This window comes from Schistocerca piceifrons, chromosome 3 (genome assembly GCF_021461385.2).
Source record: "Schistocerca piceifrons isolate TAMUIC-IGC-003096 chromosome 3, iqSchPice1.1, whole genome shotgun sequence".
NCBI classification, from domain to species: domain Eukaryota; kingdom Metazoa; phylum Arthropoda; class Insecta; order Orthoptera; family Acrididae; genus Schistocerca; species Schistocerca piceifrons.
In genome coordinates this window covers 221,647,276-221,674,486 of record NC_060140.1, presented here as the reverse complement: position 1 = coordinate 221,674,486, position 27,211 = coordinate 221,647,276, and the positions used below count along the sequence as shown (strand labels likewise).

Genomic DNA, 27,211 nt, shown 5'->3' with positions numbered 1-27,211 from the left:
GCGGACATTCCATCATGTTGGAAGTACATCGCCATTCTGTCATGGCGGACAAATTATCCTTCCTCCCATAATGCCGCACCATACGTTAACTCACCAAGGTCGCTGATGTTCCACTTGTCGTAGCCATCGTGGATTTTCTGTTGCCCAATAGTGCATATTATGCCGGTTTACGTTACCGCTGTTGGTGAATGACGCTTCGTCGCTAAATAGAACGCGTGCAAAAAATCTGTCATCGTCCCTTAATTTCTCTTGTGCCCAGTGGCAGAACTGTACACGACGTTCAAAGTCGTCGCCATGCAATTCCCAGTGCATAGAAATGTGGCACGGGTGCAATCGATGTTGATGTAGCATTCTCAACACCGACGTTTTTGAGATTCCCGATTCTCGCGCAGTTTGTCTGCTAGTGATGTGCCGATTAGCCGCGACAGGAGCTAAGACACCTACTTGATCATCATTTGTTGCAGGTCGTGGTTGATGTTTCACATGTGGCTGAACACTTCCTGTTTCCTTAAATAACGTAACTACCCGGCGAACAGTCCGGACACTTGGATGATGTCGTCCAGGATACCGAGCAGCATACATAGCACACGCCCGTTCGGCATTTTGATCACAATAGCCATACATCAACACGATATCGACCTTTTTCGCAATTGGTAAACGGTCCATTTTAACATGGGTAATGTATCACGAAGAAAATGCCGTCCGCACTTGTGGAATGTTACGTGAAACCACGTACTTATACGTTTGTAGCTATTACATCGCCATCTATCACAAAGCGAAAAAAGTGGTCCAACTAAAACATTCATATTTCTTTACGTACTACACGCATATGTAATAAAAATGGGGGTTCCTATTTAAAAAAACACAGTTGATATCCGCTTGATCTATGGCATCGCCACCTAGCGGACCAACCATAGCGCCATCTGATTTCCCCCTTCAAACTGGACAAGTTTCGTTCTTTGCAGTTTTTTCGTTTGACGCTTATTTCGTGAGATATTTGGCCCGGTCGTGATCAATGGACCACCATATATATAACTATATAGCCACTGTTCCATGTGACGGGACTGTTTGCTCGTGGCCAGATACGACACGTGCCGGCGCTTCGAGCTGGACAACATGCTGCTGGTGACGGCGCAGACGGGCCTGTACGTGTACACGCTCTTCTCCATCATCGCGGGCTACTTCTCGGCCGGCACGGGCGCTGACGCGGCGCCCGGCGTGGTGGTGATGTCGGTGAGCGCGCTGCTGCAGACCACGCTGCAGACGGTGTTCATCCTGGACGCGTGGTGGCGGCGGTGCGGCAACCCCGCGCAGGCGCGCGCCAAGCCCGGCCGCCAGCTCGTCACCTTCCTGCTGGTGACCAACATGGCGCTCTGGGCCGTGTCGCGCCTCCAGAACTCGCGCGCCGACTTCCACCCCGTCGAGCTGCGCTTCTACGGCTTCTGGGTGTGGACCATCATCACGCACGTCGCCATGCCACTGGCCGTCTTCTATCGCTTCCATTCTACCGTCTGCCTCTGCGAGATCTGGAAGAGCGCCTACAAGATGAGGCTGCCGGTCAGAAAGTAATGGCAGATCCGGACTCGGCTCGGTCCTCGTCATCGTTTGATCTGCCTCGGGTATTTGGTCCTGGAGGTGGTACACCATGGTTCAACGAAGAGAAAACCGGATCTAATGGTCCTAAACGAACGAAGCCTTGAATTAGGTTTTTGATTGTTCATATCAGCCATTATTGTTTTGTGATCCTGAGTCTGAAGACTGCCAGGGTGCAGTTTCCATACTAGTCTACCCTGTGATAACCTCTTCATCTTTACATAACTATTATAACCTACATCGATTTGCACCTGCTTACTGCATTCAAGCCTTGGTCTAACTCTGTAATTTTTACCGTCCACACGTTCTTCCATTGCCAAATTATCATGTCCTTAATATCTCAGACTGTGCCCTATCAACTAAAGTATTCTTTTAATAAACTTCTTACACCCAAAATTTCCTTGCAGCACATCTCAGTTCTGTGCCTGCTCAGACATATCACCTCAGTTTATAAGTGAGATGTATTCCGAATTCAGTATTAATGGTTCTGAACGATAAAAAAGTTTCGAAATTTGATGTGCAATGTAGGCTGCTCATATTGTAGGCGTTTAGTCTAAATTTAAAGTCGTTTAAGTATCCATTTACGATAATATATTAACGATGAAATATTAGTTCGAACATGATCTCAAATTCACAGTATGAGATCCACAAAATGTCCAATAAAACTTGACGTCAGGAGTAGAAGACTACGACGAACAAACTTGTCAAATCACTAACATTACTTAACAAAAGTAATTCCTTCTTGATGTGGCTCATTCTGTTAATAATGATCATATATGACTCCACATACAATATCAGTATATATCTGACATGGTTCGGGACAAAAATGCTCTCCTTCAGATACACCACCTCGACAAAACAATTTTGAAAGCTAGGAAAACTCAGTGTAATCTCTAAACAAACATATATGAAAATGCGATGTACTACGTTCATACACTATCCTTAAATGGTGAAAGGAAAATACGTCATTCCGATATCTAGCAAGCGCCTACACAGCTAAACAGAAAAGGAACTACTATATGAATTTTGGAACACATTAGTCTCTAGAACACCGAAAGGATTATCATAACGTTCAGGTCATTTATAAAGGATCACCCAGTCCAGTTTCGCATACGGATCTGATGTTTGGCATCATCGTATAAACTGACTTAGACTAGTGAAAGCTTTTACGGAAGACATGGTCAATGTAGGAAGTTGGTGCAGACGAAACCTAGCCAAGACACACAATAGATTTCAGTCACCTTATGCAAGTCGCTATAAGAAACGTTTTGTACTGTTAACGGCTAATTTGAAAATTCCGTACATTTTTATTGGTGGATGATTGTATTATCTTACTAACGCTTACACACTATTGTGCAAGGAAGACATCGGATTCAATTAAGAAATCGTAAATATATGCTTGAGTTAAAAACAGATTCGTAGTCGTGCGACGTCCATGGACAGATTCACACTTGTACCAGTTAACTTCCATTGTACACTAAACGAAATTCCCATCTGAACCGTCTCGACTTCCGTTTGCTGCAACCCGACGTTTGCCATGCAAAACTTCTTCGAAATAATGTTTACGAAGTATTCTAATGGTACATATTGGTGCTCTTTCATAATGGTGGAATCTGAAACATCAATCGATCGTGGTATCGCTATCAAACAACATGCTAAGTCGAGTTAAAATTTTGGTCCCATGCTTCGAATGTATTTGTATGATAAAGCAGAATACGCAAAAAGCATACACTAGTTTGAAAAAGATGCTGTGTGGAATTTCATGAGAGATAATTCAAAGAAGCGACGTACAACGAAAAGAATGTTCTAAGAGAAGAGTGTATTCTAATTTCACGGAAATAATAGTTATGCAAAATAATTTTTAACTGCCACATTTCTACTTTAGTTTTCAGTACGAATGTTTCACAGTTTAACTGCAGTTCTTATGGAGTGCGGTACGAAATAGTGTTTATAGAGTCTGAATTTTGCGTTAACAAGACAAATCTGTTTGCATGACATGCATGCATACAACTGATATGCATATTAAGTCATTATAACAAAATTATCAGCACACTTATTAGCTGTTAGGTGACATGTTCTGATACTGTCATATCACACAAATAGTTAAAGGGATTTCGCGGATAGTTCTAAGGATGATACCTCCTTGTGAAATGGAATACTTCCTTTCAGGAAAATGTTACAACAATTATGTTACTTTGGATTCATTTATTTGTAAGTATTTACAATCATTTAATTGTCAATGGAAGCTAAAGACATAGATCAGTCGTAAGTACAAAATGGAACTGTCATTGCGACTCTATTATCACAGTTTCTATACCACTATAGGTTTTGACACTTCCTCAGTACATGTGACATAGTAATTATCTACTTCTCATGTCAGACATCATCCTTAATTCTTTTATGCTTCAAATGTGATACTAATTTACATTACATTTGTTTCAAAGCTGTGCGGACGGACATTTTGCTGTTGACTATAACAAATACGACTCTTGCAGAAGAAAAAACACAACATTCCCTCCCACGTAACTGCTAAACTAATTCCATTATGTAGTTGATAATTTCTACTTCTTTTGCACATAAATAAACCTATAGCCTATAAGGCGATAATGTCAAAGGAGTAATTTTTACTACGTTTCTTAACTTCCAACTGCGATTACCGTTAGTTTTCGATCTTTCTTCTGTTGTACAGATTAACAGAAAATAAAGTCCACCATAATTCCAAATGGAAGGCAACAACTTTGCGGCACGGGTCCAAGTTTCGAGTGATAACAGTAAGAAATATTAATTTCGTACTATTGCTCTCAGTTGTGCCGTGGCAATGTTGGAAAGGAAAACAGACTTGTTTGAGTTTAACGTCTCTGTTATTAGAGACGGAGCAGTAATTCAATTGTAAAGGAATGGGATAATGACTCGGCTATGAAGTATCTATTACAGTATTCATGAGAAATAGTTTAGGACATCTACGAGGAAATCAAATCAGACCAGCTGCTCAAGGATAAAAGGTCATTTGCACGACCACTGTATCACACCAATGGCGACGCTAAATGTAATATTTGACGAATACGGTTAATTCAATGAGCTGTTAAGAATACAGCATATTTTTTTAAACGTGTGGGATAATGAGTCTATTTCGACAGATAACTGCAAAATTGAACAAGATCAGTATAATAATAATAACTGTTAATAATTAAATAAATAATTAATTAAAAAGATGTCTACTAAATGAAAAGTAAAATTATCCTAAATATTTCACAAACACACACACACGCCACTTTCTTAGTCTCTATAACAAAAATTATTTTTTGATCAAAAATTCACACGATATTATCGACTATGTAAAAAAAAATCACTTCACTCCTTACTTAATTCTACTCTTTTTTACCATTTGTATTGTTTGAAGTGAAGGTCGATAGCCTCGTGGCGTGCTGAGAAACGTTTAATTTGGGTTTCTATAATCTCAGCGAAATTACTGTCTTCTCGCCTCGCGAGAAAATTGAGAATAGTTTAACTTAACAAAATAAGAAAAAATGTAGTACAGCAAAATCTGTAACATTTATAAATTGGGGATTGATGATGGGTACTATGAAATGAAAGCAGAAATGCCAAATTAAATAATTATTATTTAACGAAAGAAGCTTTTTATACAGACGTCTGACATCTCGTGCATTAATCTCACAGTTCTTGACATAACGAAGAATTTTTGCCGTATTCCGGCGAAATACGTAAAAATTACAATAATCTTAGCCTGACTCTGGAGCGAAAGAAAAATGTATTCATAGTTAAGTCATATAAGTAATCGCAATTGGCGATAATAATGGCACAATTAAATAAACTCCTAACAGGAATACAATTTCAGTTCATTTGAATAAAATGGAAGGAAATAAGGATCTGATAGAGTAAGATGCTCCCGGAAAGGCGCGCGACTATAGAAGAGAGAGAAAAGACGAGCGCGCATTCTTATCTAGAGCAAAATACAGACGATAATGCTACGCCGCTCTCATTATCCTAGGCGTACATATTCGCTGACTTGCAGGGCAGTTCATTGACTCAGTGGTTAAATTATATCTTTAACTCTTGATCTTTAGATATGAAAGGAACGTAGTACACTATTATGTCGCAAGCAGGGCACATTATTACATCAGCCATTGCGTTATAATGCACATGATGTGCTGAATCTGTGAAGTCTCATATTAGTCTCTCTCTCCACCTGTTGGAGACATCCCAGTAATTTATTTTATGTACTCGTTTCCACTCGGCTAGTAATGCAGACATAAATTCCTGAACACTTGAAGCAATCAGTTTTCTGTTTTATTTCGGAAGCATATTTCCATAAAAGCAAAAGATTTCATGGTATTCGTTGTTTTAGTGTTGATGGAACAGTTGGGTGTATTTAACTAACTGACGTTGTTCCACATCTTTTCTACACTGTCGTGTCACAGTAGCAGCCGTTGCTCCTACAATCATCAATCATGAATATGTATAAAATGTCTGATTTGTAAATATTTCTTACTCAGCTCAGTGAATAAATTATTGTTTACAGTAACATTCCGTATGTGTACAGATGCTTTTATAAATGGATGTATGCCTGATTTGTTATACACCGTCCCTGTCATTCTCCAGCGTTTATTACTACTTAGCATTGACGTAAGTACAACAAATGGGACATTTATCTATGGATACCGTAAACTCTGTTTTGTTTGTTTTCAAATTTGCAATGTATGCGTATTACGCACCCGAAACGGAAATGTAAATCCAACCAGTTACCTCCTGAAACTAAGAAAACTGGAAAGAGGCAAGAGATCATTCATCTGCTGTATTTAAGGATGTTAAACCATCGATGTGCAGCGTTTAAACGGTATGGAGTTGGTAAATTTTAATGTGGCACCTAGCACAAGTTTCCACGTTTTTGACGTATTCTCTGCAGAGAATTTCCTCAGAGAGTCTAATAAATTATCTATATTTAACTACTGAAGAATGAATGTAAATGTACGTACTACAGCTAACAAAGTTTGTCATATCAAGTGATCCTATCTACCACAAATCCGACTACCACATAAGTTCTGTACGTCTTGATCAAGGCCAACCTTCGCTCTTATTGATTGGATATGGTTTTACTGTTAACGTCCTTTGAAATTGTTCATCTGTGAACTTCAGGCAATCTCTGTAAGGTGACTACGTGGGAAGGTAATGTACGCAATCAAGAGTTGTTGGGTAGAAAATACGAAGTAATAATTTTGTCCAAGAACTTTCACAGGAGTCGAAAAAAGTTGGTGAGATCTAATCTTAGGCTAGAGGAACAAAATCTACGGCAACTACGGAATCAAGACGAGATATAGGCTGTATGACATACAGATTACCGTAGCGTTGTGAGTAGTTGCTATTCAGAAAAGAGCAGAAGAAAAAAGAGGATTGTGACAAACTAATCGACAGATTCTTGAGAACAGAAAAAAATTAGAATTCTTTCCTAGTACATACTGTTAAGTAAGTTCAGTCTGGTGATCGTCAATGAGCTACGGTGCATCAGCAGATGCATGAAGGGCGACAAACAAAACACACACTGTCTGAATAATATTTTCAATCTGCTCTACTATTACCTGCTACATTCATTCTACACTTTTTGTGATTCGTGTTCATAAACATTCGCCTTGCAATGGTTTACACAGGACGAGGAAAATTGCCCGCCCCTTCTTCTTCATGGTACTGTTTACAGGTCTAGTATTCCACTGAAGAGATATGTCGTTAAAAGCAGTTTGCGTTCGCTATGTGCTCTGTTTCGACTTTTGTGCTATTTGTGTCAGGATCGAAGATCAAAGTCTGCACTACTTAGGGAACGCCGTCAAACTAACATGGCATAGCTTTTCTAGTACATGTACAGTCAACACAAACCAAGGAATCTTCCACATCGCTGGTTGCTCCGACATCTGTGAGGAATTGCCGGTTCCATCTCTAGCCGGTTTCAGAAGATTGTTCCTTGAAACGAAAAACTTAGACGTTAATTGTTAACAAAACCATGGCCAAACGAATGGAAGACGAATTTTCGTTTCCAAAGCCTCTGTACTTTTCTGTACACTACGTAGAAATTATAACTGCTGATTACTTTATCAGTTAAAAGGTTTTATTAACACTCGCAAATTTATAAATAAGTTTCTGTTTATTGACAGTTTGAAATAGAGACTACGTTTCATCAAATATTACATTAGAGCACATGCGAAACGGATACTTCAGTGAATGACGATTTCATTAACGAAGGAGAGAAGGACAGGTATGTTGAAAGGAGGTTACGTGCCTTTAACAGACTTACATCTTTATCTTCAGTCGACGTGTCTTGACAAACTCCCTTATCAAAGGGAGAACGCAACAAAATTGTGTTTGTAATTGCTTATGAGCCAACACTAAACCGAATATTTGGCGTTCTGAAAATTATGTGGTCCGTAAGGTACAGCTCTTTTTACAGACTTGGTTTTGAAAGTTTCAATATATTAGTAGCTGAGGTTACCACTGTCTTTGACATTTGGCACTCGATGTCTGTGAAGGATTAAGTAAAGGCAAACCTACGTTTATAGCATTTGTAGACTTGGAGAACGTTTATGACTGTGTTGATAGGAATACTCTCTTTCAAATTATAAAGCTGGCAGGGTAAAATACAGGGAGCGAAAGGTTAATAAGTTTGTATAGAAACCAGATGGAAGGCATAAGAGTCGATGGGCATGAAAGGCAAGAAGTGGTTGAGAAAGGAGTGAGACTGTGTGTAAAGGGCAAGCAGTAAAGGAAACAAAAGAAAACTTTGGAGTAGGAATTAAAGTCCATGGATAATAAATAAAAACTTTGAGGCTTGCCAATGACATTGTAATTCTGTTAGAGACGGCAAACGACTTGGAAGAGCAGTTAACGGAATGGACAGTGTACTGAAAGGAGGATATAAGATGAACATCAACAAATGCGAAACTAGGATAATGGAATGGAGTCTAATGAAATCAGGGAATGCCGAGGGAATTAGATTAGGAAATGACACACTTAACGTAGTAGATGACATTTGCTATCTGGGCAGCAAAATAACCGATAATAGTCAAAGTAGGGAGGATATAAAATGCAGACTGGTATTGGCAAGAAAAACATTTCTGAAGAAGGGAAATTTGTTAACATCGATTATAGATTTGAATGTCAGAAAGTCCTTTGTGAAGTATATGTATGGAGTGTAGCCATGTATGGAAGTGAAACATGGACGTTAAACAGTTTAGACAAGAAGAGATTAGAAGTATTTGAAATGTGGTGCTACAGATGAATGTGGAAGATTAGATGGGTAGATCACGTAACTAACGAGAAGGTACTGAATAGAATGGAGGATAAGAGAAATTTGTGGTACAGTTTACTTATTTATTTACACAACAAGCTCCGTAGGACCAAATAGAAGAGCAAATCTCCAAGGTCGTGTAACATGTCAGTAGATGAAATTACAACGTAGAAGTAGTAACAGATAAAAATAAAATATTTATGAACCCAAAAAGTCAAGCCATATGTTTAAGTAAACGCAATCAACAATACAACATAAGAATCAGCTTAATTTTTCAAGGAACTCCTCGACAGAATAGAAGGAGTGACCCATGAGGAAACTGTTCAGTTTCGATTCGAAAGCGCGTGGATTACTGCCAACATTTTTGAATTCTTGTGGTAGCTTATTGAAAATGGATGCAGCAGTATGCTGCACACATTTCTGCACAAGAGTTAAGGAAGTGCGATCCAAATGCAGGCTGGATTTCTCCCGAGTATTAACGGAGAGAAAGCTGCTTATTCTTGTCAATAAGCTGACATTGTTAACAAGAAACGACAGTAAAGAATATATATATATTGTAACCTCCCCACCGTAATTTAAGAGGCAATGACAGTACTTAATAGAAATGGTAATGGAGTGTAACCTCCCCACAAAAATTTGAAAGAAAGAAATATGACAATATTTAATTATGAATGCTAATGGACATTGCGCTAAGCGTAACCTGCCCACAATGAAATGTACTGACAATGGCAACAAAAATGTGAAATTCGCAATCTGACTCAAATATAAATTCTTCACCAAAAAATTAAAGTCCATTCAGTGATAAGAAAATTCAATTAAACCGAAATATCGGTCTTTGGCCCTGTATAAAACAATCAGAATTAAAGTCTTACCTCAGAATAACTGGATGTCAAATTTCTGCTCTTATCTTTGCGCACGGCTTGGAGGAACTGCATTGCAAATAATAATATTCCTTTTTTCTGTAATTTTACTGAAAATTTTCTTTAAAAGAAGTGGAATGACATGGGAAGTGCAACGAAATCTTTAGTTCAATAAAAAATAAAATTTTTTGAAAACTGCTTTTGAAATCAAATTATTATTGGGGGACTTGTTGGAGATTGATTACAATAAATAAATTTTACATTATCTAATGATTATATTAATTAACAGTATACCTCATTCAGCATCTTGACCAGTGTTGCCGACCGCCTACATCACAAAACCGCACTGGGCTGCTACTACTGACCGACCGCTCTGCATGACGACTACTAGCGTACTGCACTACATGACGACTAGTAGCGAACTGCACTGCACGACTACTACTGACCGACAGCTCGCAACTAAATCGAGCTACAGACTGAGAACCGCTCGCAACACTCGCGCGGTCAAGCGCAGACCCTCTGGTCAGAGACGCTGCAATGCCTCGCCATCGCTGCTGCGTTACATACGTGTTTCAATATTAAGAGGCCAATGTCATAATACCCAGACTAGTGAACAGGGGTCGCGAACTTACACCACTTATTGCCCGAACCGCCCGTTTCTGAACCAAAAATATCATTTTAGAATGGGAAGAGTTACCCCAGAATATAACACCAAACGACATAAGCGAATGAAAATAAGAAAAGTAGGCTAATTTTCGTGTCAAACGATCGCTTATTTCAGATACCGTTCGAATAGTAAAAATTGCAGCATTAAGTCTTTGAACGTGGGCTTTCCACGACAATTTACTATCTACCTGAATACCTAGAAATTTGAATTGTTTAGTTTCCCTAGTCATATGCCCTTCTGTGAAATTAAAACGTCGGATTTTGTCGAATTGTGTGTCAGAAACTGTAAAAATTGAGTCTTACTGTGATGTAGCATTAGTTTATTTTCTACAAGTCGTGAACTTATGTCATGAATTGCACTATTTGAAATCGAGCCAATGTTGCACACAACGTCCTTTACTACCAAGCTAGTGCCATCGGCAAACAAAAATATTTTAGAGTTATCTGTATTACTAGTGGGCGTATCATTCATATAAATAAGGAACAGGATTGGTCCCAACACCGATCCATGGGGCATCCCCCATCTAACCGTAGCCCACTCAGACCCCACATCACAGCCATTCTCAGCACTGTGAATAATGACCGTTTGCTGTCTGTTGCTAAAATAAGAGGTGAACCAGTTGTGAGCTACTCCACATATTCCGTAATGGACCAACTTCTGGAGCAATTTTTGTGAGTGATCAACACAATCAAACGCATTAGTTAAATCAAAAATTATGCCTAGCTATCGAAACCTTTTGTTTAACACATCCAGTACCTCACAGAGAAAAGAGAATACAGCATTTTCAAAATTTAAACGACTTCTAAAGCCGAGCTGTACATCATCATCATCATTTAAGACTGCTTATGCCTTTCAGCGTTCAGTCTGGAGCATAGCCCCGCTTATAAAATTCCTCCATGATCCCCTATTCAGTGCTAACATTGGTGCTTCTTCTGATGTTAAAGCTATTACTCCAAAATCATTCTTAACCGAATCCAGGTACCTTCTCCTTGGTCTGCCCCGACTCCTCCTACCCTCTACTGTTGAACGCATGAGTCTCTTGGGTAACCTTGCTTCTCCCATGCGTGTAACATGACCCCGTCATCTAAGCCTGTTCGCCCTGACTGCTGCATCTATAGAGTTCATTCCCAGTTTTTCTTTGATTTCCTCATTGTGCACACCCTCCTGCCATTGTTCCCATCAACTAGTACCTGCAACCATCCTAGCTACTTTCATATCCGTAACCTCAACCTTGTTGATAAGGTAACCTGAATCCACCCAGCTTTCGCTCCCATACAACAAAGTTGGTCGAAAGATTGAACGGTGCACACATAGCTTAGTCTTGGTACTGACTTCCTTCTTGCAGAAGAGAGTAGATCGTAGCTGAGCGCTCACTGCATTAGCTTTGCTACACCTCGCTTCCAGTTCTTTCACCATGTTGCCATCCTGTGAGAATATGCATCCCAAGTACTTGAAACCGTCCACCTGTTCTAACTTTGTTCCTCCTATTTGGCACTCAGTCCGTTTATATCTCTTTCCCACTGACATTACTTTCGTTTTGGAGATGCTAATCTTCATACCATAGTCCTTAAATTTCTGATCTAGCTCTGAAATATTACTTTGCAAACTTTCAATCGAATCTGCTATCACAACTAAGTCATCCGCATATGCAAGACTGCTTATTTTGTGTTCACATATCTTAATCTCACCCAGCCAGTCTATTGTTTTCAACATATGATCCATAAATAATAAGAACAACAGTGGAGACAGGTTGCAGCCTTGTCTTACCCCTGAAACTACTCTGAACCATGAACTCATTTTACCGTCAACTCTAACTGCTGCCCCTCCATGTAAAGACCTTTAATTGCTTGCAAAAGTTTGCCTCCTATTCCATAATCTCGTAGAACAGACAATAACTTCCTCCTAGGAACCCGGTCATATGCCTTTTCTAGATCTATAAAGCATAGATACAATGCCGAACTGTACATTTGATAGCAAATTGTGTGATATAAAATGATCAATTATGCATAATACACAGCCTTTTCAATAACTTTAGCAAACACTGATGGAATAGAAATAGGTCTAAAATTGTCTACATTATCCCTTTCTCCATTTCTATAGAGTGGCTTTACTACTGAGTACTGTAATCGCTCAGGAAACCTGATCATTCCTAAAGGAAAAATTACAAATTTGGCTAAGTATAGGGCTAACACGTGCTGCATGGCACTTTAATATTCTGCTAGGCGCTCCACCATATCCATGAGGGTACTTAGTTTTCAGTGATTTAATTATTGGCTCAATATCCCCCTTGTCTGTTCAAATGGCTCTGAGCACTATGGGACTTAACATCTGTGGTCATCAGTCCCCTAGAACTTAGAACTACTTAAACCTAACTAACCTAAGGACATCACACACATCCATGCCCGAGGCAGGATTCGAACCTGCGACCGTAGCAGTCGCGCGGTTCCGGATTGAGCGCCTAGAACCGCTAGACCACCGCGGCCGGCCCCCTTGTCTGTTTTATAGATGTGTATTTCAAGCATTAATCTGGAAAGACATTTGCCAAGAGACTTATATGATTCCCTGTGGAAACTAAATTTTTATTCAATTCACCAGCAATGTTCAGAAAGTGATTGTTAAATATTGTACATATATCTGATTTATCAGTAACAGTAATATTTTTACTAAAAACTGACTTTATATCGTAGACCTTATGCTGCTGACCAGACGCTTCCTTCACAACTGACCATATGGTTTTAATTTCATCCTGTGAATTAGCTAATCCATTTGCATACCACATATTCTTTGCCTTCCTAATAATATTTTTAAGCAACTTACAGTATTGTTTGTAAGGGGCTTGATAGTGAGTACTTCTAACATTTTGATGTAATTCGCGCTTTGTTCTACATGCTTTGCTTATCCTACTAGTCAGCCACCCAGGCTGCCTTTTACTGCTAGTACCCCGTTTAGAACGTTCTAATGGAAAGCAACACTCAAAGAGCATGAGAAATGTGTTAAGGAAAGCATTATAATTGCCATCTATGTTATCTGCACTATAAACATAGTGCCACTCTTGTTCCTTGACGAGGCTTAAAAAACTGTCTATTGCCGTTGGATTAGCTTTCCTACATAGTTTGTAACTATATGTGACATTTGTTTTAGTACAAAAGCGTTTTGCTGTTAAAATTTTTGCACCATGGTCTGAAAGGCCATTCACCCTTATATTAACAGAATTCCCCTCTAGTAACGAAGAATGAATGAAAATATTGTTTGTGGCCGTACTACTGTTTCCTGCACCCTAGTTGGAAAAAACACACTCTGCATCAGATCATACGAATTTAGGAGATCTACCAACATTCTTTTTCTTGCACAATCATATATAAAATTCATAGTGAGGTCACCACAAATAACTAATTTTTCGTACTTCCTATAAAGTGAATCAAGAATCCTCTGACAAGGGGAAGGAATCGGCTGGTAGGACACATTCTGAAGCAACAAGGGATCACCAATTTATTACTGGAGGGAAGCGTGGAGTGTAAAAATTGTAGAGGGGGACCAAGAGATGAATATGGTAAACAGATTTAGAAGAATGTAGGATGCAGTAGTTACTCAGACATGAAGAGGCTTACACATAGTAGAGTAGCATGGGGAGCTGCATCAAACCAGTTTCTGGACTGAAGACCACAACAACAACATCAGTGAATGATGTCTGACATCACTACAAGCAAATACAAGAACATGACGCCATCTGTTGCCAAATGACGCTACGTAAGCCTATCGCAAGACTATGCAATTGGGCCACGTGCACCACTATAGAGCGTCGGGCTCAGGATTCGAGTCTTGCTATTTTCAGAAAGCATTTTCTTTATTGCGTTAAACAATTATATGTTTACATTGAGGTGAAACGTATTGTTTTAATTACCCGTCTCGTGGTCTCCGCTGGTTTACTGCAAAGTACAGTACAACAGAAACCTACCATATTGCGTCTCTAGTAAATGAGTATAAGCTTCTGTACTGGGTCGCAACCAGCAACTGATCTACGTTTTCTTTACTAAATAACGTCCGTAAACTAAAAATAAGTGACAAATGGAAAGAAAAACAAAGTAATAACAACTTTTGCTCGGTTACATCGAGGACAATAATTTTGTAATTTCCACATTTATAACAGATCACGTTTACAAAAGGTGTTCGAAACTTGCATCGTTCGCTTGAATGCAACTAAGCAATGTGTAGCACTGCCCCTGTCAGTGAGGATTGGCTCGACAACCACAACCGCTGCACGTGCAACAAAAAATGGTCCAAATGGCTCTGAGCACTATGGGACTTAATATCTGAGATCATCAGTCCCCTAGAACTTAGAACTACTGAAACCTAACTAACCTAAGGACAACACACACATCCATGCCCGAGGCAGGATTCGAACCCGCGACCGTAGCGGTCGCGTGCTTCCAGACTGAAGCGCCTAGAACCGCTAGGCCACACCGGTCGCCCACGTGCGACACGGTACGTCATTTAGTGACGTCACATGTTCAACATTTGTCATCCAATTTTAGGGTATTTCTCGGCATTTGCGGCCTCATATTTCCTACATTAAATTATTTGTCTCAGCATTATCCACGTCGCTTCGGTGGTTTTTAAAGGTTGTATGTGACGGTTGATGTCTCGATGAATTAATGACAGAACTGTGATAGGAAAGCCTTTTAAATTCTATAGATATTTCCTACCGACAATATATGTACACAAATTGACAGAACTTGAGTAAATCAATAGTAGGAGACGCTTTGTTTCGTTAACCCAGATTAATTCAATTAGATCGTTCTACACACATAAAGATGTACATCATAATGGTTGTAACAACATATACAAGATGATTTTGCTAGGTGGAAAAAATTTGTAGGAAATAGTCATTGAGAGAATAAGGAGCAAAAAAGGTCATACGCACATGTTTCCAGAAATGGGTTTCGAGGAAGGTACACCCAATTAAGTAACCAGATTCAGCGATCTATCAATCATGATAATATAACAAAATACTCTGAAATTTACTGAGACGGAGTGCGTCCACAGGACACAAGGTTCAATGCATAAATTCCGCATGGGGAATATGGCATATTACATAAGACAATAACGCAGGTGAACGGGAAAATAACAATTACTGTCCTTTATTAAATGACTATTACAATCAACACCGAATCAATTTGGACCTGTTGAAACCTCCCCTTTGAATGTAAAGAACGACTGTGCTGGTAAACTTCTACGTTGATACTGAAACAGCTCAGTAAAATTGAACGTACTCAGACAGTTTTCCCTTTACTTATTGTGATCATTTCTAAACTGACACACAATATTTTAGAGCAGCGCAATCTGACTCTTAATAATACCTACAAAAAAATAGCCCTGACTTACAATAACCTATCCTTCATGAATCACTTACCTCACCAAAATCTTTGTTACTCGAACTACTGGAATTCTAACTACTGAATGCAGGTTAGCAAACGAAAGATTTTGATAGAGAACAATGTATTAACTTAATAGTGTTCAAAAGTCATTATATATATATATATATATATATATTTATATACACTCCTGGAAATTGAAATGAGAACACCGTGAATTCATTGTCCCAGGAAGGGGAAACTTTATTGACACATTCCTGGGGTCAGATACATCACATGATCACACTGACAGAACCACAGGCACATAGACACAGGCAACAGAGCATGCACAATGTCGGCACTAGTACAGTGTATATCCACCTTTCGCAGCAATTCAGGCTGCTATTCTCCCATGGAGACGATCGTAGAGATGCTGGATGTAGTCCTGTGGAACGGCTTGCCATGCCATTTCCACCTGGCGCCTCAGTTGGACCAGCGTTCGTGCTGGACGTGAAGACCGCGTGAGACGACGCTTCATCCAGTTCCAAACACGCTCAATGGGGGACAGATCCGGAGATCTTGCCCGGCCAGGGTAGTTGACGTACACCTTCTAGAGCACGTTGGGTGGCACGGGATACATGCGGACGTGCATTGTCCTGTTGGAACAGCAAGTTCCCTTGCCGGTCTAGGAATGGTAGAACGATGGGTTCGATGACGGTTTGGATGTACCGTGCACTATTCAGTGTCCTCTCGACGATCACCAGTGGTGTACGGCCAGTGTAGGAGATCGCTCCCCACACCATGATGCCAGGTGTTGGCCCTGTGTGCCTCGGTCGTGTGCAGTCCTGATTGTGGCGCTCACCTGCACGGCGCCAAACACGCATACGACCATCATTGGCACCAAGGCAAAAGCGACTCTCATCGCTGAAGACGACACGTCTCCATTCGTCCCTCCATTCACGCCTGTCGCGACACCACTGGAGGCGGGCTGCACGATGTTGGGGCGTGAGCGGAAGACGGCCTAACGGTGTGCGGGACCGTAGCCCAGCTTCATGGAGACGGTTGCGAATGGTCCTCGCCGATACCCCAGGAGCAACAGTGTCCCTAATTTGCTGGGAAGTGGCGGTGCGGTCCCCTACGGCACTGCGTAGGATCCTACGGTCCTGGCGTGCATCCGTGCGTCGCTGCTGTCCGGTCCCAGGTCGACGGGCACGTGCACTTTCCGCCGACCACTGGCGACAACATCGATGTACTGTGGAGACCTCACGCCCCACGTGTTGAGCAATTCGGCGGTACGTCCACCCGGCCTCCCGCATGCCCACTATACGCCCTCGCTCAAAGTCCGTCAACTGCACATACGGTTCACGTCCACGCTGTCGCGGCATGCTACCAGTGTTAAAGACTGCGATGGAGCTCCGTATGCCACGGCAAACTGGCTGACACTGACGGCGGCGGTGCACAAATGCTGCGCAGCTAGCGCCATTCGACGGCCAACACCGCGGTTCCTGGTGTGTCCGCTGTGCCGTGCGTGTGATCATTGCTTGTACAGCCCTCTCGCAGTGTCCGGAGCAAGCATGGTGGGTCTGACACACCGGTGTCAATATATATATATATATATATCGTGACATCCAGTTTGAAAAATTTCCTTTTTCTGACGGTCACAGGTCCAGATCGTCCGCTGATATTAACATCTCAAAACTCTGGCATCTCTCTCCCCCACAACCACCACTGCTGGCGCGTCACCTCCAACTGCCCACTGGCTGTTCATATACAATTGCCCAACACTACACTGACGAACAAGCCAACAATGAGTCCAACCAACCACAGTCTGCACACAGTGCAGTCAGCGATTTTAATACAGAGCACTACGTGGCGTCACCAATATAAAAAGCGAAACAGCCTAATTACACTGTGCCTGCTAAGAACACGCAGTGACATTAGTTATAATAACCCAGTGCCACTCGAAATTACTTTTAATTTCAGAGCAAGAAAGTTTCCAACATGGTTCTCAGAACTATCATTTTGTACAACAAACTGTGCCAACTCGCACTGGGCAAGTTAAACTTCTAATAACCCAGAGAACTAAATAATTTAAAATTATACCCCACGAAGTTATTGACCAGCAGAATTCCACTTATCTGCAAAATACCTCGGGAACCCAATAAAAGAAATCACAGTATTCAAAACAGTTTTTTTTTTTTTTTTTTTTTTTTGTCGTCAGTCTACTGACTGGTTGGATGCGGCCCGCCACGAATTCCTTTCCTGTGCCAACCTCTTCATCTCAGAGTAGCACTTGCAACCTACGTCCTCAATTATTTGCTTGACGTATTCCAATCTTTGTCTTCCTCTACAGTTTTTGCCCTCTACAGCTCCCTCTAGTACCATGCAAGTCATTCCCTCATGTCTTAGCAGATGTCCTATCATCCTGCCCCTTCTCCTTATCAGTGTTTTCCACATATTCCTTTCCTCTCCGATTCCTCATAGAACCTCCTCATTGCTTACCCTATCAGTCCACCTAATTTTCAACATTCGTCTATAGCACCACATCTCAAATGCTTCGATTCTCTTCTGTTCCGGTTTTCCCACAGTCCTTGTTTCACTACCATACAATGCTGTACTCCAGACGTACATCCTCAGAAATTTCTTCCTCAAATTGAGGCCGGTATTTGATATTAGTAGACTTTTTAAAATACAATCATGAGTGACCACACTAACATCAGAATTAAACTTATGTAGGTTAATTTCTTTATTAGACTTGACGTCTTATACATTAATGCCAACTACAGACGGTGGCGAGATGTTTATAAATACAAGATTCAATGTGTAAGTAACTACTACCACTGTTAAAATTGAGGCGCCGCCTGTGAATTCTGTAACCATAACTTTTTAACCGAAAGGTAGAGTTGGCCATGTAAGTTCAAATGCAGTTAACGAAGTCCCAGACTACGCAAGACAGCACCCGATTACAATTTAGCTAAGTCAAGCAAGTCTCAAGGAGAGCACACCGATAAATTTAAAGTTTATTGTACTGCCATGACTCCATAAAGGCACAATTCGCCTCCTGAAAGTTCAGCTATGTCAAACTAATCCAGTGCGGTAGCGTAGTTAGTTCCATTTGTCAGACTGGTCGGCAGTGACGACTCCGATACCAGTGCTGCTCAACTGTCCAGTCCCGGGACCGTACGCAGGACTGAGTATGACCATAATACACTTGCAATAGCTGCCGCGGCTAATCCAGGCCCACCTTGCTAGTGCTTGCGGAACCACCGGCTCACAGTGCATTGCCACCTCCACAGGAAACTATTGGGTGCGCTTCCTCAACAGCCTATGGGTCGCGACGCCGTCACGAGGCAAAGACCCTCACCGTACATCTAATGCATCGATAATCGACACAGCTTCCAATCACTGAAACCTGCACTGTCAAAGATCGCTTACCTCCACCATCAAGTGGGCTCACCTCCGTTGGAACCCATTTTCGGCCATATGTCCGTATGACATTTTCCACTCATTCCTTTGTGGGATCGTTTCCTGCAGTTTGCTCCCATTTCTCAAAACCACGAATAGATGCAAGATTTTGCAAGACATTGGCAAGTAAACAGAAGAGCCTTTTATTAGCTCAATAACTGTTATTCCAGTAATCTCAAACGTACTAATAAACTTAACTGGAAAGTCAGTACCAGAAAGATAAGAAATTAAATAGTGGCAATTAAGGATACGATAAAATTTTTTTGAATCTCACAGATGTCATGTATTGATGGCGTATTGACCTGCACATTGTTATGCTTAAGGCTGTTGGAAGCCAGCAAGGGTTTTCCAAGACAGCAAATCAGAAAAGCAATGTAGAGAGGAGACAAATGCGTTAGCGTTTAAGTTACAACGGGTAAACGGTAATGGGAGACGCTTGCGAATGCCAAACGCTCTGGGCAGTCCCAGAGTAAAGTTTCACTTCAGTGAATTACGTGGTAACTCCATCCACGACGTAGACACTGTTGTAAAGCGTCACAGTAGATGGACGCAAACAGGCACGTCTTAGCATAGGCAGCAAACTTCCTAATTGCTTCTGAGAATCGCAACGTCAGTGCGTTTACACAGGTTAGAGTGAGATGAGAAAAGGGTTAAACTATTGCAACAGTGATCCCCTTTCTCGAGAGCCCTCAGGGTGGGGTCGTGTGACGTAGAACGCCGTTGACGCTAGCCATAATAGGAAGGGCAGTGGTGTTTAGCTCTCAGCTCAGCACCGTTGCTACCAAAGCTGGCAAACGAGGTCTATTCAAAAAATTTTGAAATTTTGTCCACAAAATTTTTCCACGCTTACCTTTTACTTGTCGGGCATGGTCTCCTTCGAAATACTCTCCCCCACAACTGGCACGCCTCTGCCAACGACGTTTCCACTTCGGAAGCAATCTTGGTACACGTCTTGCTGAATCGCGCGAAGCAGAGTGAGCAAACTTTCTTTTTCCTCGTCTGTTGTTGCAATTCTTCGTCCTAACAACTGCGCTTACAACTGTGCAATTAAAAAAAAAAATCCGCAGGGGCCAGGTCTGGTGAGTATAGAGAATGAGGGAGTACAGTGATTCGTATGTTGTGCAATATTCACGCAGCAAAAGGAATGAATGTATTGGTGCGTTATCTTGATGCAAGAGCCATGAATTTTCACGCCACATTTCACATTTCAAGCGGTTTCTTTCTCACATTTTCTCGCAAGCGTCGCAAGACGTCCCGATAGTACCATAAAAAATGGTTCTAAGCACTATGGGACTTAACATCTGAGGTAATCAGTCTCCTAGACATAGAACTACTTAAATCTAACTAACCTAAGGACATCACACACATTCATGCCCGAGGTAGGATTAAACCTGCGACCGTAGCAGCAGCGCGGTTCCGGACTGAAGTGCCTAGAACCGCTCGACCACAGCGGCCGGCGATAGTACCATCGATTAATAGTTTGTCCCTGTGGCACGAATTCATGAAGAAGTAATCCTTCAGTGTCAAAGAAAACTGTCAGCATGGCTTTGACATTTGATCTGGTGTGACGAGCTTTTCTTGGTCTTGGAAAACCTTCCTCGACCCGTCGTGAAGATTCAATCTTAGTCTCAACAACATAACCGTAGACCCACGTCGCATCACAAGTTACCATTCTCTTAAGGAACATCTCGTTCTCATTTGCGCGATCCAAAAGCCCTTCACAGATTACGAGTCGAAAGTCTTTCTGGTCTTGACTCATGAGCTGTGAGACGAACTTGGCGGCTGTACGATGCATTCCGTGATCCAACTCAAATGTTACACTCTTTTTCAATCTCTCGGACAGTCAGTCATCGCTGGCTGCTCAATTTCGTTGACTTTCCTAACACGAGCGTCGTCCGTAGATGTCGAAGAGTGTCATGAACGAGTGTTATCTTCCGTCCGGCCATTTTTAAACCATGTGAACCATAACACAGGGTTCGGCTTAAGCACCCATCACCGTAGGCTTTCTGCATCATTTGTTGTGTCTCTGTAAAGGTCTTCTTGAGTTCCACGGGAAATTTAATGCAGACGCGTTGCTCCTTTAACTCTTCCATATGAAAATTCACAAACTGTGTGATACAACTTTCTACTAAATACAGCACTGAACAATAACTAACAGACGTACAACAATGAAACTACCGGCAGTTACACATTACACACCGGCATGTTCAGGGATGTCAACCGCATTTCGATTCGGCACATCATTGTCAAGAAATTAAGAATGTTCAGAAATTTTTTGAACAGGTTTCGTATGTTAATGCAAAGGCCAGAAACTTTCCCATCCAGAGAGTTGGAGGAGGGAAAGGACCCAAACGTTGTCTGCCAGTGGCATCATCGAGGTGGAGAGCCCCACGTCAGTTTGGCCAATTCCTGTAAAGTGCCGGTAGATTGGAGGGCCAATTACGGGCAGGGAGAAATAGTGCGCTGCTATAAAAACATATATTTGTTAGATTCAGAAGGGTTGTCAGTCAGATCGTTGGGACGCCAACTCCGTGTCGCTAGCCTCCTGTAAGCTCCGACGACTCTTTTTTTCTCGCTTGGAGTGCTGCTCTCGAAGTTTGTTCTTTTCAGTCTTGCTACTGATTGCTACTTCCGTTAGCTCTCACCCCAGGGAATCCCTCGAGTGTGAGGTAGCAAAAGGCCAACGATGTTTTCGGCTTTTAAAGCCCCACATATTGTCGACCATGCAGCTACAATATTGGTTGCTAATGGCAATAGGGGGCGGTACTCAAGTATCCAATGGCGAGCAGAGCACGGGGCTTCGGAGTGTAGATGAACTGCTTACTCGACGAGTAACTTCAACAGTACTATAGCGCTATTGGTGCTGATGCAAAGCGGAGCAATGGCAACAATAAACGAAGCAAACATTGCATTATATCTACAACAACAGTTGCCGATGTTGACATTTCGTTAGAAAGGAACCCAAGGAATTTCGCAAAGTGAGACAGAAGTGGTAAATGAAACATTAGCGTATCTGAAAGATGAGTCAGTGGAATGTGTGGAGTCGTATGTGCACTTCGGTGCAGACAATCAACATGAGGAGCACAATGATCACAATACGTGCTTAAGACGTGAAAGTGATACTGATACAGGTGTCGAACCATGTAGTTTATCATCCTCGTCGGACATGGAGCCGCAAATCCCGTCTCTACTGAAGCCTATTAAACGACAATCGCTGTCCAAGGAGCGGGCACTAAATATAATTATTTACATGGAAGATCATCCTCAGCCTAGTAAAAAATCGATTATGAACAGATTTCGATTAAGTCCGCAGCAAAATCATTTTGCAGTGCACAAGAAAACTACAGATATGTAGTGCATAAGCAAACTACAGATATTCAAGGAAGGACCAGGCGCAATTTTTACAAAATCTGCTGTTTACTCGTTTCAACGATGCTTGACAGAATTCACAGGTTGTGCTTGATAGTGACCTACTACGTCATGCACATCAAATTGCGCACGACATTGATTGGAGTGATTTTAAGGGAAGCAGTGGTTGGTTGCCTATCTTAAAACAGTGCTATAGAATCCGAAGATGAAAGACAACGAGACTTCTGTAAAGTTTGGAAGGTAGGAGACGTGATACTGGCAGAAGTAAATCTGTGAAGACAAAGGCGTGTGTCGTGCTAGGGTACCTCAGATGGTAGAGCACTTCCCCGCGAAAGCCAAAGGCCCCGAGTTCCAGTCTCGGTCCGGTACACAGTTTTAATCTGCCAGGAAGTTTCATATCAGCGCACACTCCGCTGCAGAGTGAAAATCTCATTCTGGAAACATCCCCCAGGCTGTGGCTAAGCCATGTCTCCGCAATATCCTTTCTTTCAGGAGTGCTAGTTCTGCAAGGTTCGCAGGAGAGCTTCTGTAAAGTTTGGAAGGTAGGAGACGAGATACTGGCGATAGTAAAGCTGTAAGGACGGGGCGTGAGTCGTGCTTGGGTAGCTCAGATGGTAGAGCACTTGACCGCGAAAGACAAAGGTCTCGAGTTCGAGTCTCGGTCCGGCACACAGTTTTAATCTGCCAGTAAGTTTCATATCAGCGCACACTCCGCTGCAGAGTGAAAATCTCATTCTGGTAACGTATCGCATGGTTCAGTAAGATTTGTTTTCAACTCCGACCAACAGGGATTTGAAGAGAAAACGCATATGAAAGGAACACTGGGAATTAGAGATGTAAGGAGATATGCATCAAGATCAACTAACATCAAAGCCTTAACAGATTCGTATACAATTATGCCAACTGCTAATCTTGAAGGCAAATTTTCTGGAAAGTTATTTATTGTGCTGCGCTACGGTTCTTTCTCACGAGCTTGATCTTGCAATGGCAGTAAAGAATATTTACATCACAGCACGAGTGGGAAAATTGTCTTAAAAGAACGGCAACTATGGCATGAGAACTACTTTTGGCCATTAGTTGGTCAAAATAAATTGCCTTTGCTTGATTCCTTGTCTGTGTATAAAAACCGTTTTTTAGAGAAAACTATGCCTCCTGAAAAGTGAGTAACATACCACCTGGAATCACAGGACAAATTCAGCCTCTAGATGTCTGTTTTTTCCGTGCCTATAAAACATATTATCGCACTATCTGTAGCTACGCCTTAAAGGACAGCCAGTTTCACGATAAGCTCCAAGACAGAATGTTTCGCATTTGGTTGCAAGTCGTCACATTACGTTAGTTCTTATCGCCGCGTTACACCAGTACGATTCTCTATGCGATAATTAAGAGAGGATATCTAGCTGAACGCCCAGCACAGTTTGTAACTCCCAGGATGTTCGCCTTCGATCTCGATGGTGCGAACCTTCGTGATCACTGTGGCGCGCCATTTTTCGTTCAGTGTTCGTGGTGCAAGTTAATGGTTTGTTTTGAACATTTCTTGAATGTCGGCGATGCCCATTTTGTGAAGTGTAATACATGCACCCCACAGAAGGTTGATCTCTGCACCTCGCAGACACTCATTCTGTGTCGCCTTGTTCTCCGGAGTGGCCGAGCGGTTCTAGGCGCTACAGTCTGGAGCCGCGCGACCGCTACGGTTGCAGGTTCGCATCCTACCTCAGGCATGAATGTGTGTGATGTCCCTAAGTTAGTTAGGTTTAAATAGTTCTAAGTTATAGGGGACTGATGACCTCAGAAGTTAAGTCCCATAGTGCTCAGAGCCATTTGAATTTTTGAATCTGTCGCCTTCCTAATGCACGTGGTGAGTCGTTAGCAGCTGATATTTTTCCTGTCTGATTGTTAACAAACAGTTTCAAATGAGCCGTACTAAAGACTTAACGAGCCATTTCGCACTCAAGAGCTTCCTTGGCAGATACTGATCTCTCTTGCGCGATCATTTGCGTTCTTTACTTTTTCTGTTTAGAATTAGCCTTTAGTGTAGCAGTTAGACTGAATGCAAAAATATAATGTTATTCATGTCGCTGAGTTCCTTGAGTCTCGTGCTACGAGTATCCCATCGAGTTTCCACAATCCGCGCCTTTCGTAGGTTTCGATACTGTATCTTTGAATTTGAGCCATATCTGGTCAACACATAATTAGCTTGGAAGAAATAGAGATTCTCTCTTAGAAAGGCATCAAGCGAATTCTTATGTGCTGTTTTAAATAGATATATTTGGTTTGAGGCCATGATAAACACTCACGCTGGGTATAGGCGTTGTTGAACCTCTCAGAGTGCAATAAAAAACATCCAGGATAACGGAATAATGGTAGGTCGGCCTTGTTTTAGACGTCTGTCAGAAATATCAGCTCTTTTTATATAAGCGATCGAAGATGTGATAATGTTTTGATGTGCACTTAATATTTGAAAGATAAAGGTACCCTGAAGAACCAAACAAACACAACACGACATGGTGTGGACTCGACTTATGTCTGAATTAGGACTGCAGGCAATTGTCACCATGAATCGCGCCGGGCTTTCCATAAGGAAGGGTGAAGATCTCTTCCGAACAGCACGTTGTAAGGTATCCCAGATATGCTCAATAATGTTCATGTCTGGGGAGTTTGGTGGACAGCGGAAGTGTTTAAACTCAGAATAATGTTCCTGGAGCCACTCTGTAGCAATTCTGTACGTGTGGGGTGTCGCATTGTTCTGCTGGAATTGCCCAAGTCTGTCGGAATGCACAATGGACATGAACGGATGCAGGTGATCAGACATGGTACTGAAGTACGTATCATCTGTCAGATTCTTATCTAGGATAATCAGAGATCTTATATCACTTCAACCGCACACGCCCTACACCATTACAGAGCCTCCACCAGCTTGAACAGTCCCCTGCTGACATGTGGAGTCCATGGATTCATGAGGTTGTCTCCATACCCGTACACGTGCATCCGCTCGATACAATCTGAAATGAGACTCATGCTACCAGGCAACATTTTTTTAGTAATCAACAGTCCAATGTCGGTGTTGGCAAGACCAGGCTAGGCCTAAAGGTTTGTGTCGTGCAGTCATCGAGGGTACACGTGTGGGACTTCGGCTCCGAAAGCCCATATCGATGATGTTTCGTTGAATGGTTCGCACGCTGACACTTGTTGACGGCCCAGCATTCAAATCTGCAGCAATTTGCGGAAGTGTTGCACTTCTGTCATGTTGAACAATTATCTTCAGTCGTCGTTGGTTCCGTTATTGCAGGATCTTTTTCCGGCCATAGCGATGTCGGAGATTTAATGTTTTACCGAATTCGTGATATTCATGGAACACTCGTGAAATGATGTACGCGAAAATCCCCACTGCATCGCTGCCTCCGAGATGCTGTGTCCCATCGCTCGCTCGCACCGTTCAAACACTTACATCTTGATAACTTGCCATTGTAACAGCAGTAACCGATCTAACAATTGCGCAAGACACTTGTTCTCTTATTTAGGTTTTGCCGACCACAGCACCGTATTCTGCCTGTTTACATATCTCTGTATTTTAAAATGCATGCCTATACCAGTTTCTTTGGTGCTTCAGTGTATAATTTGATAATATACTCAGAGCTCAATAATTACTCAGTAGGGTATTGCAGACGCATGTCTTCCTAATTCTTTTGAGCAGTGAATTTCACTCCAGGTACACCCACAAATCAGCTACAAATTTAGTAATGTATTATTCTAACTATACTGCATATGCACAATAAGTAAAATTTCGCTCTTTGGTCTCCACCCAAGCTCTGTAATTTAAATGCACAACTTTTACGAAAATTCCATTTCAGAATTACGTATATCATCGTTCAGTATACCGACAGCAAAACTGAAAACGTTTCATTTATAACTTTCAACCTAATCGTTGACCGCGGTTGCTTACCTCAAATTAGTATATTCGCCCTGTTTCATTATCCCTGGAAGTTCGTGTCGTCATCAAAGGCACGCCCTACATAAAAGCGAATAGCGCGCGTGCTCGACGCGTGCTGGACACGCAGCGTATTGGCGTCGCAGTGCAGGCGTGCACGCACGCCACCGGTAAATATAGCGCTTATTGGCCTACAGGCTTTCAAATGGCGGGCTAACGTCATTCCCCGAACCCAATAATCTTCATTCCGGTAGCGATGGCCGTATAAACGTTTTTAAAAGCCGGGATGGCGCAGCGCGGCTACAGATTAATTGTTTGAGAGCGCTCCTGTTTAGGCAAGTTATACGGCGCCGGCCTCTGCTGATGCCGTTGCACTTATTAAGCTGAAATAGAAACAGGTTATTCGGTCAAGCACTCTGCTCCGTGAACAAAACTGTTATCGCCGCTAAACTGGTTGACAGGGATTTCAAACAACTTTTTCTCAGAGCCAGCGGAAATTAGATCCCTGCAATGTCAGGCGTACTATTTTGATGCTGAGTACAACAAGCTGAACAACGTTTACTTTCTGCAGATTTTTCTTCCCAGTTTTGTAATAGGATCAAATTTTCAGGGAATCTCACACAACCTCCTGAAGGTCGCTTCCGATTTCTATAATTAGTATTTGTCATTCTCTGCCGTGCTGCAGAA

The 27,211-nt window shown here is 41.9% G+C and overlaps 1 protein-coding gene across 1 annotated transcript in view; it reads left to right on the top strand.

Annotated features, from left to right (window-relative positions):
• LOC124788184 (proton channel OtopLc-like) overlaps nt 1–6,106 on the top strand; it is a 132,707-nt gene extending 126,601 nt beyond the window's left edge. The window contains exon 10 of the mRNA XM_047255344.1: nt 1,083–6,106. Within this exon, the coding sequence (XP_047111300.1) occupies nt 1,083–1,569 (487 nt within the window). The 3' untranslated portion in view covers nt 1,570–6,106. The remainder of the gene's footprint in view (nt 1–1,082) is intronic.
• The last annotated feature ends 21,105 nt before the right edge of the window (nt 6,107–27,211 follow it).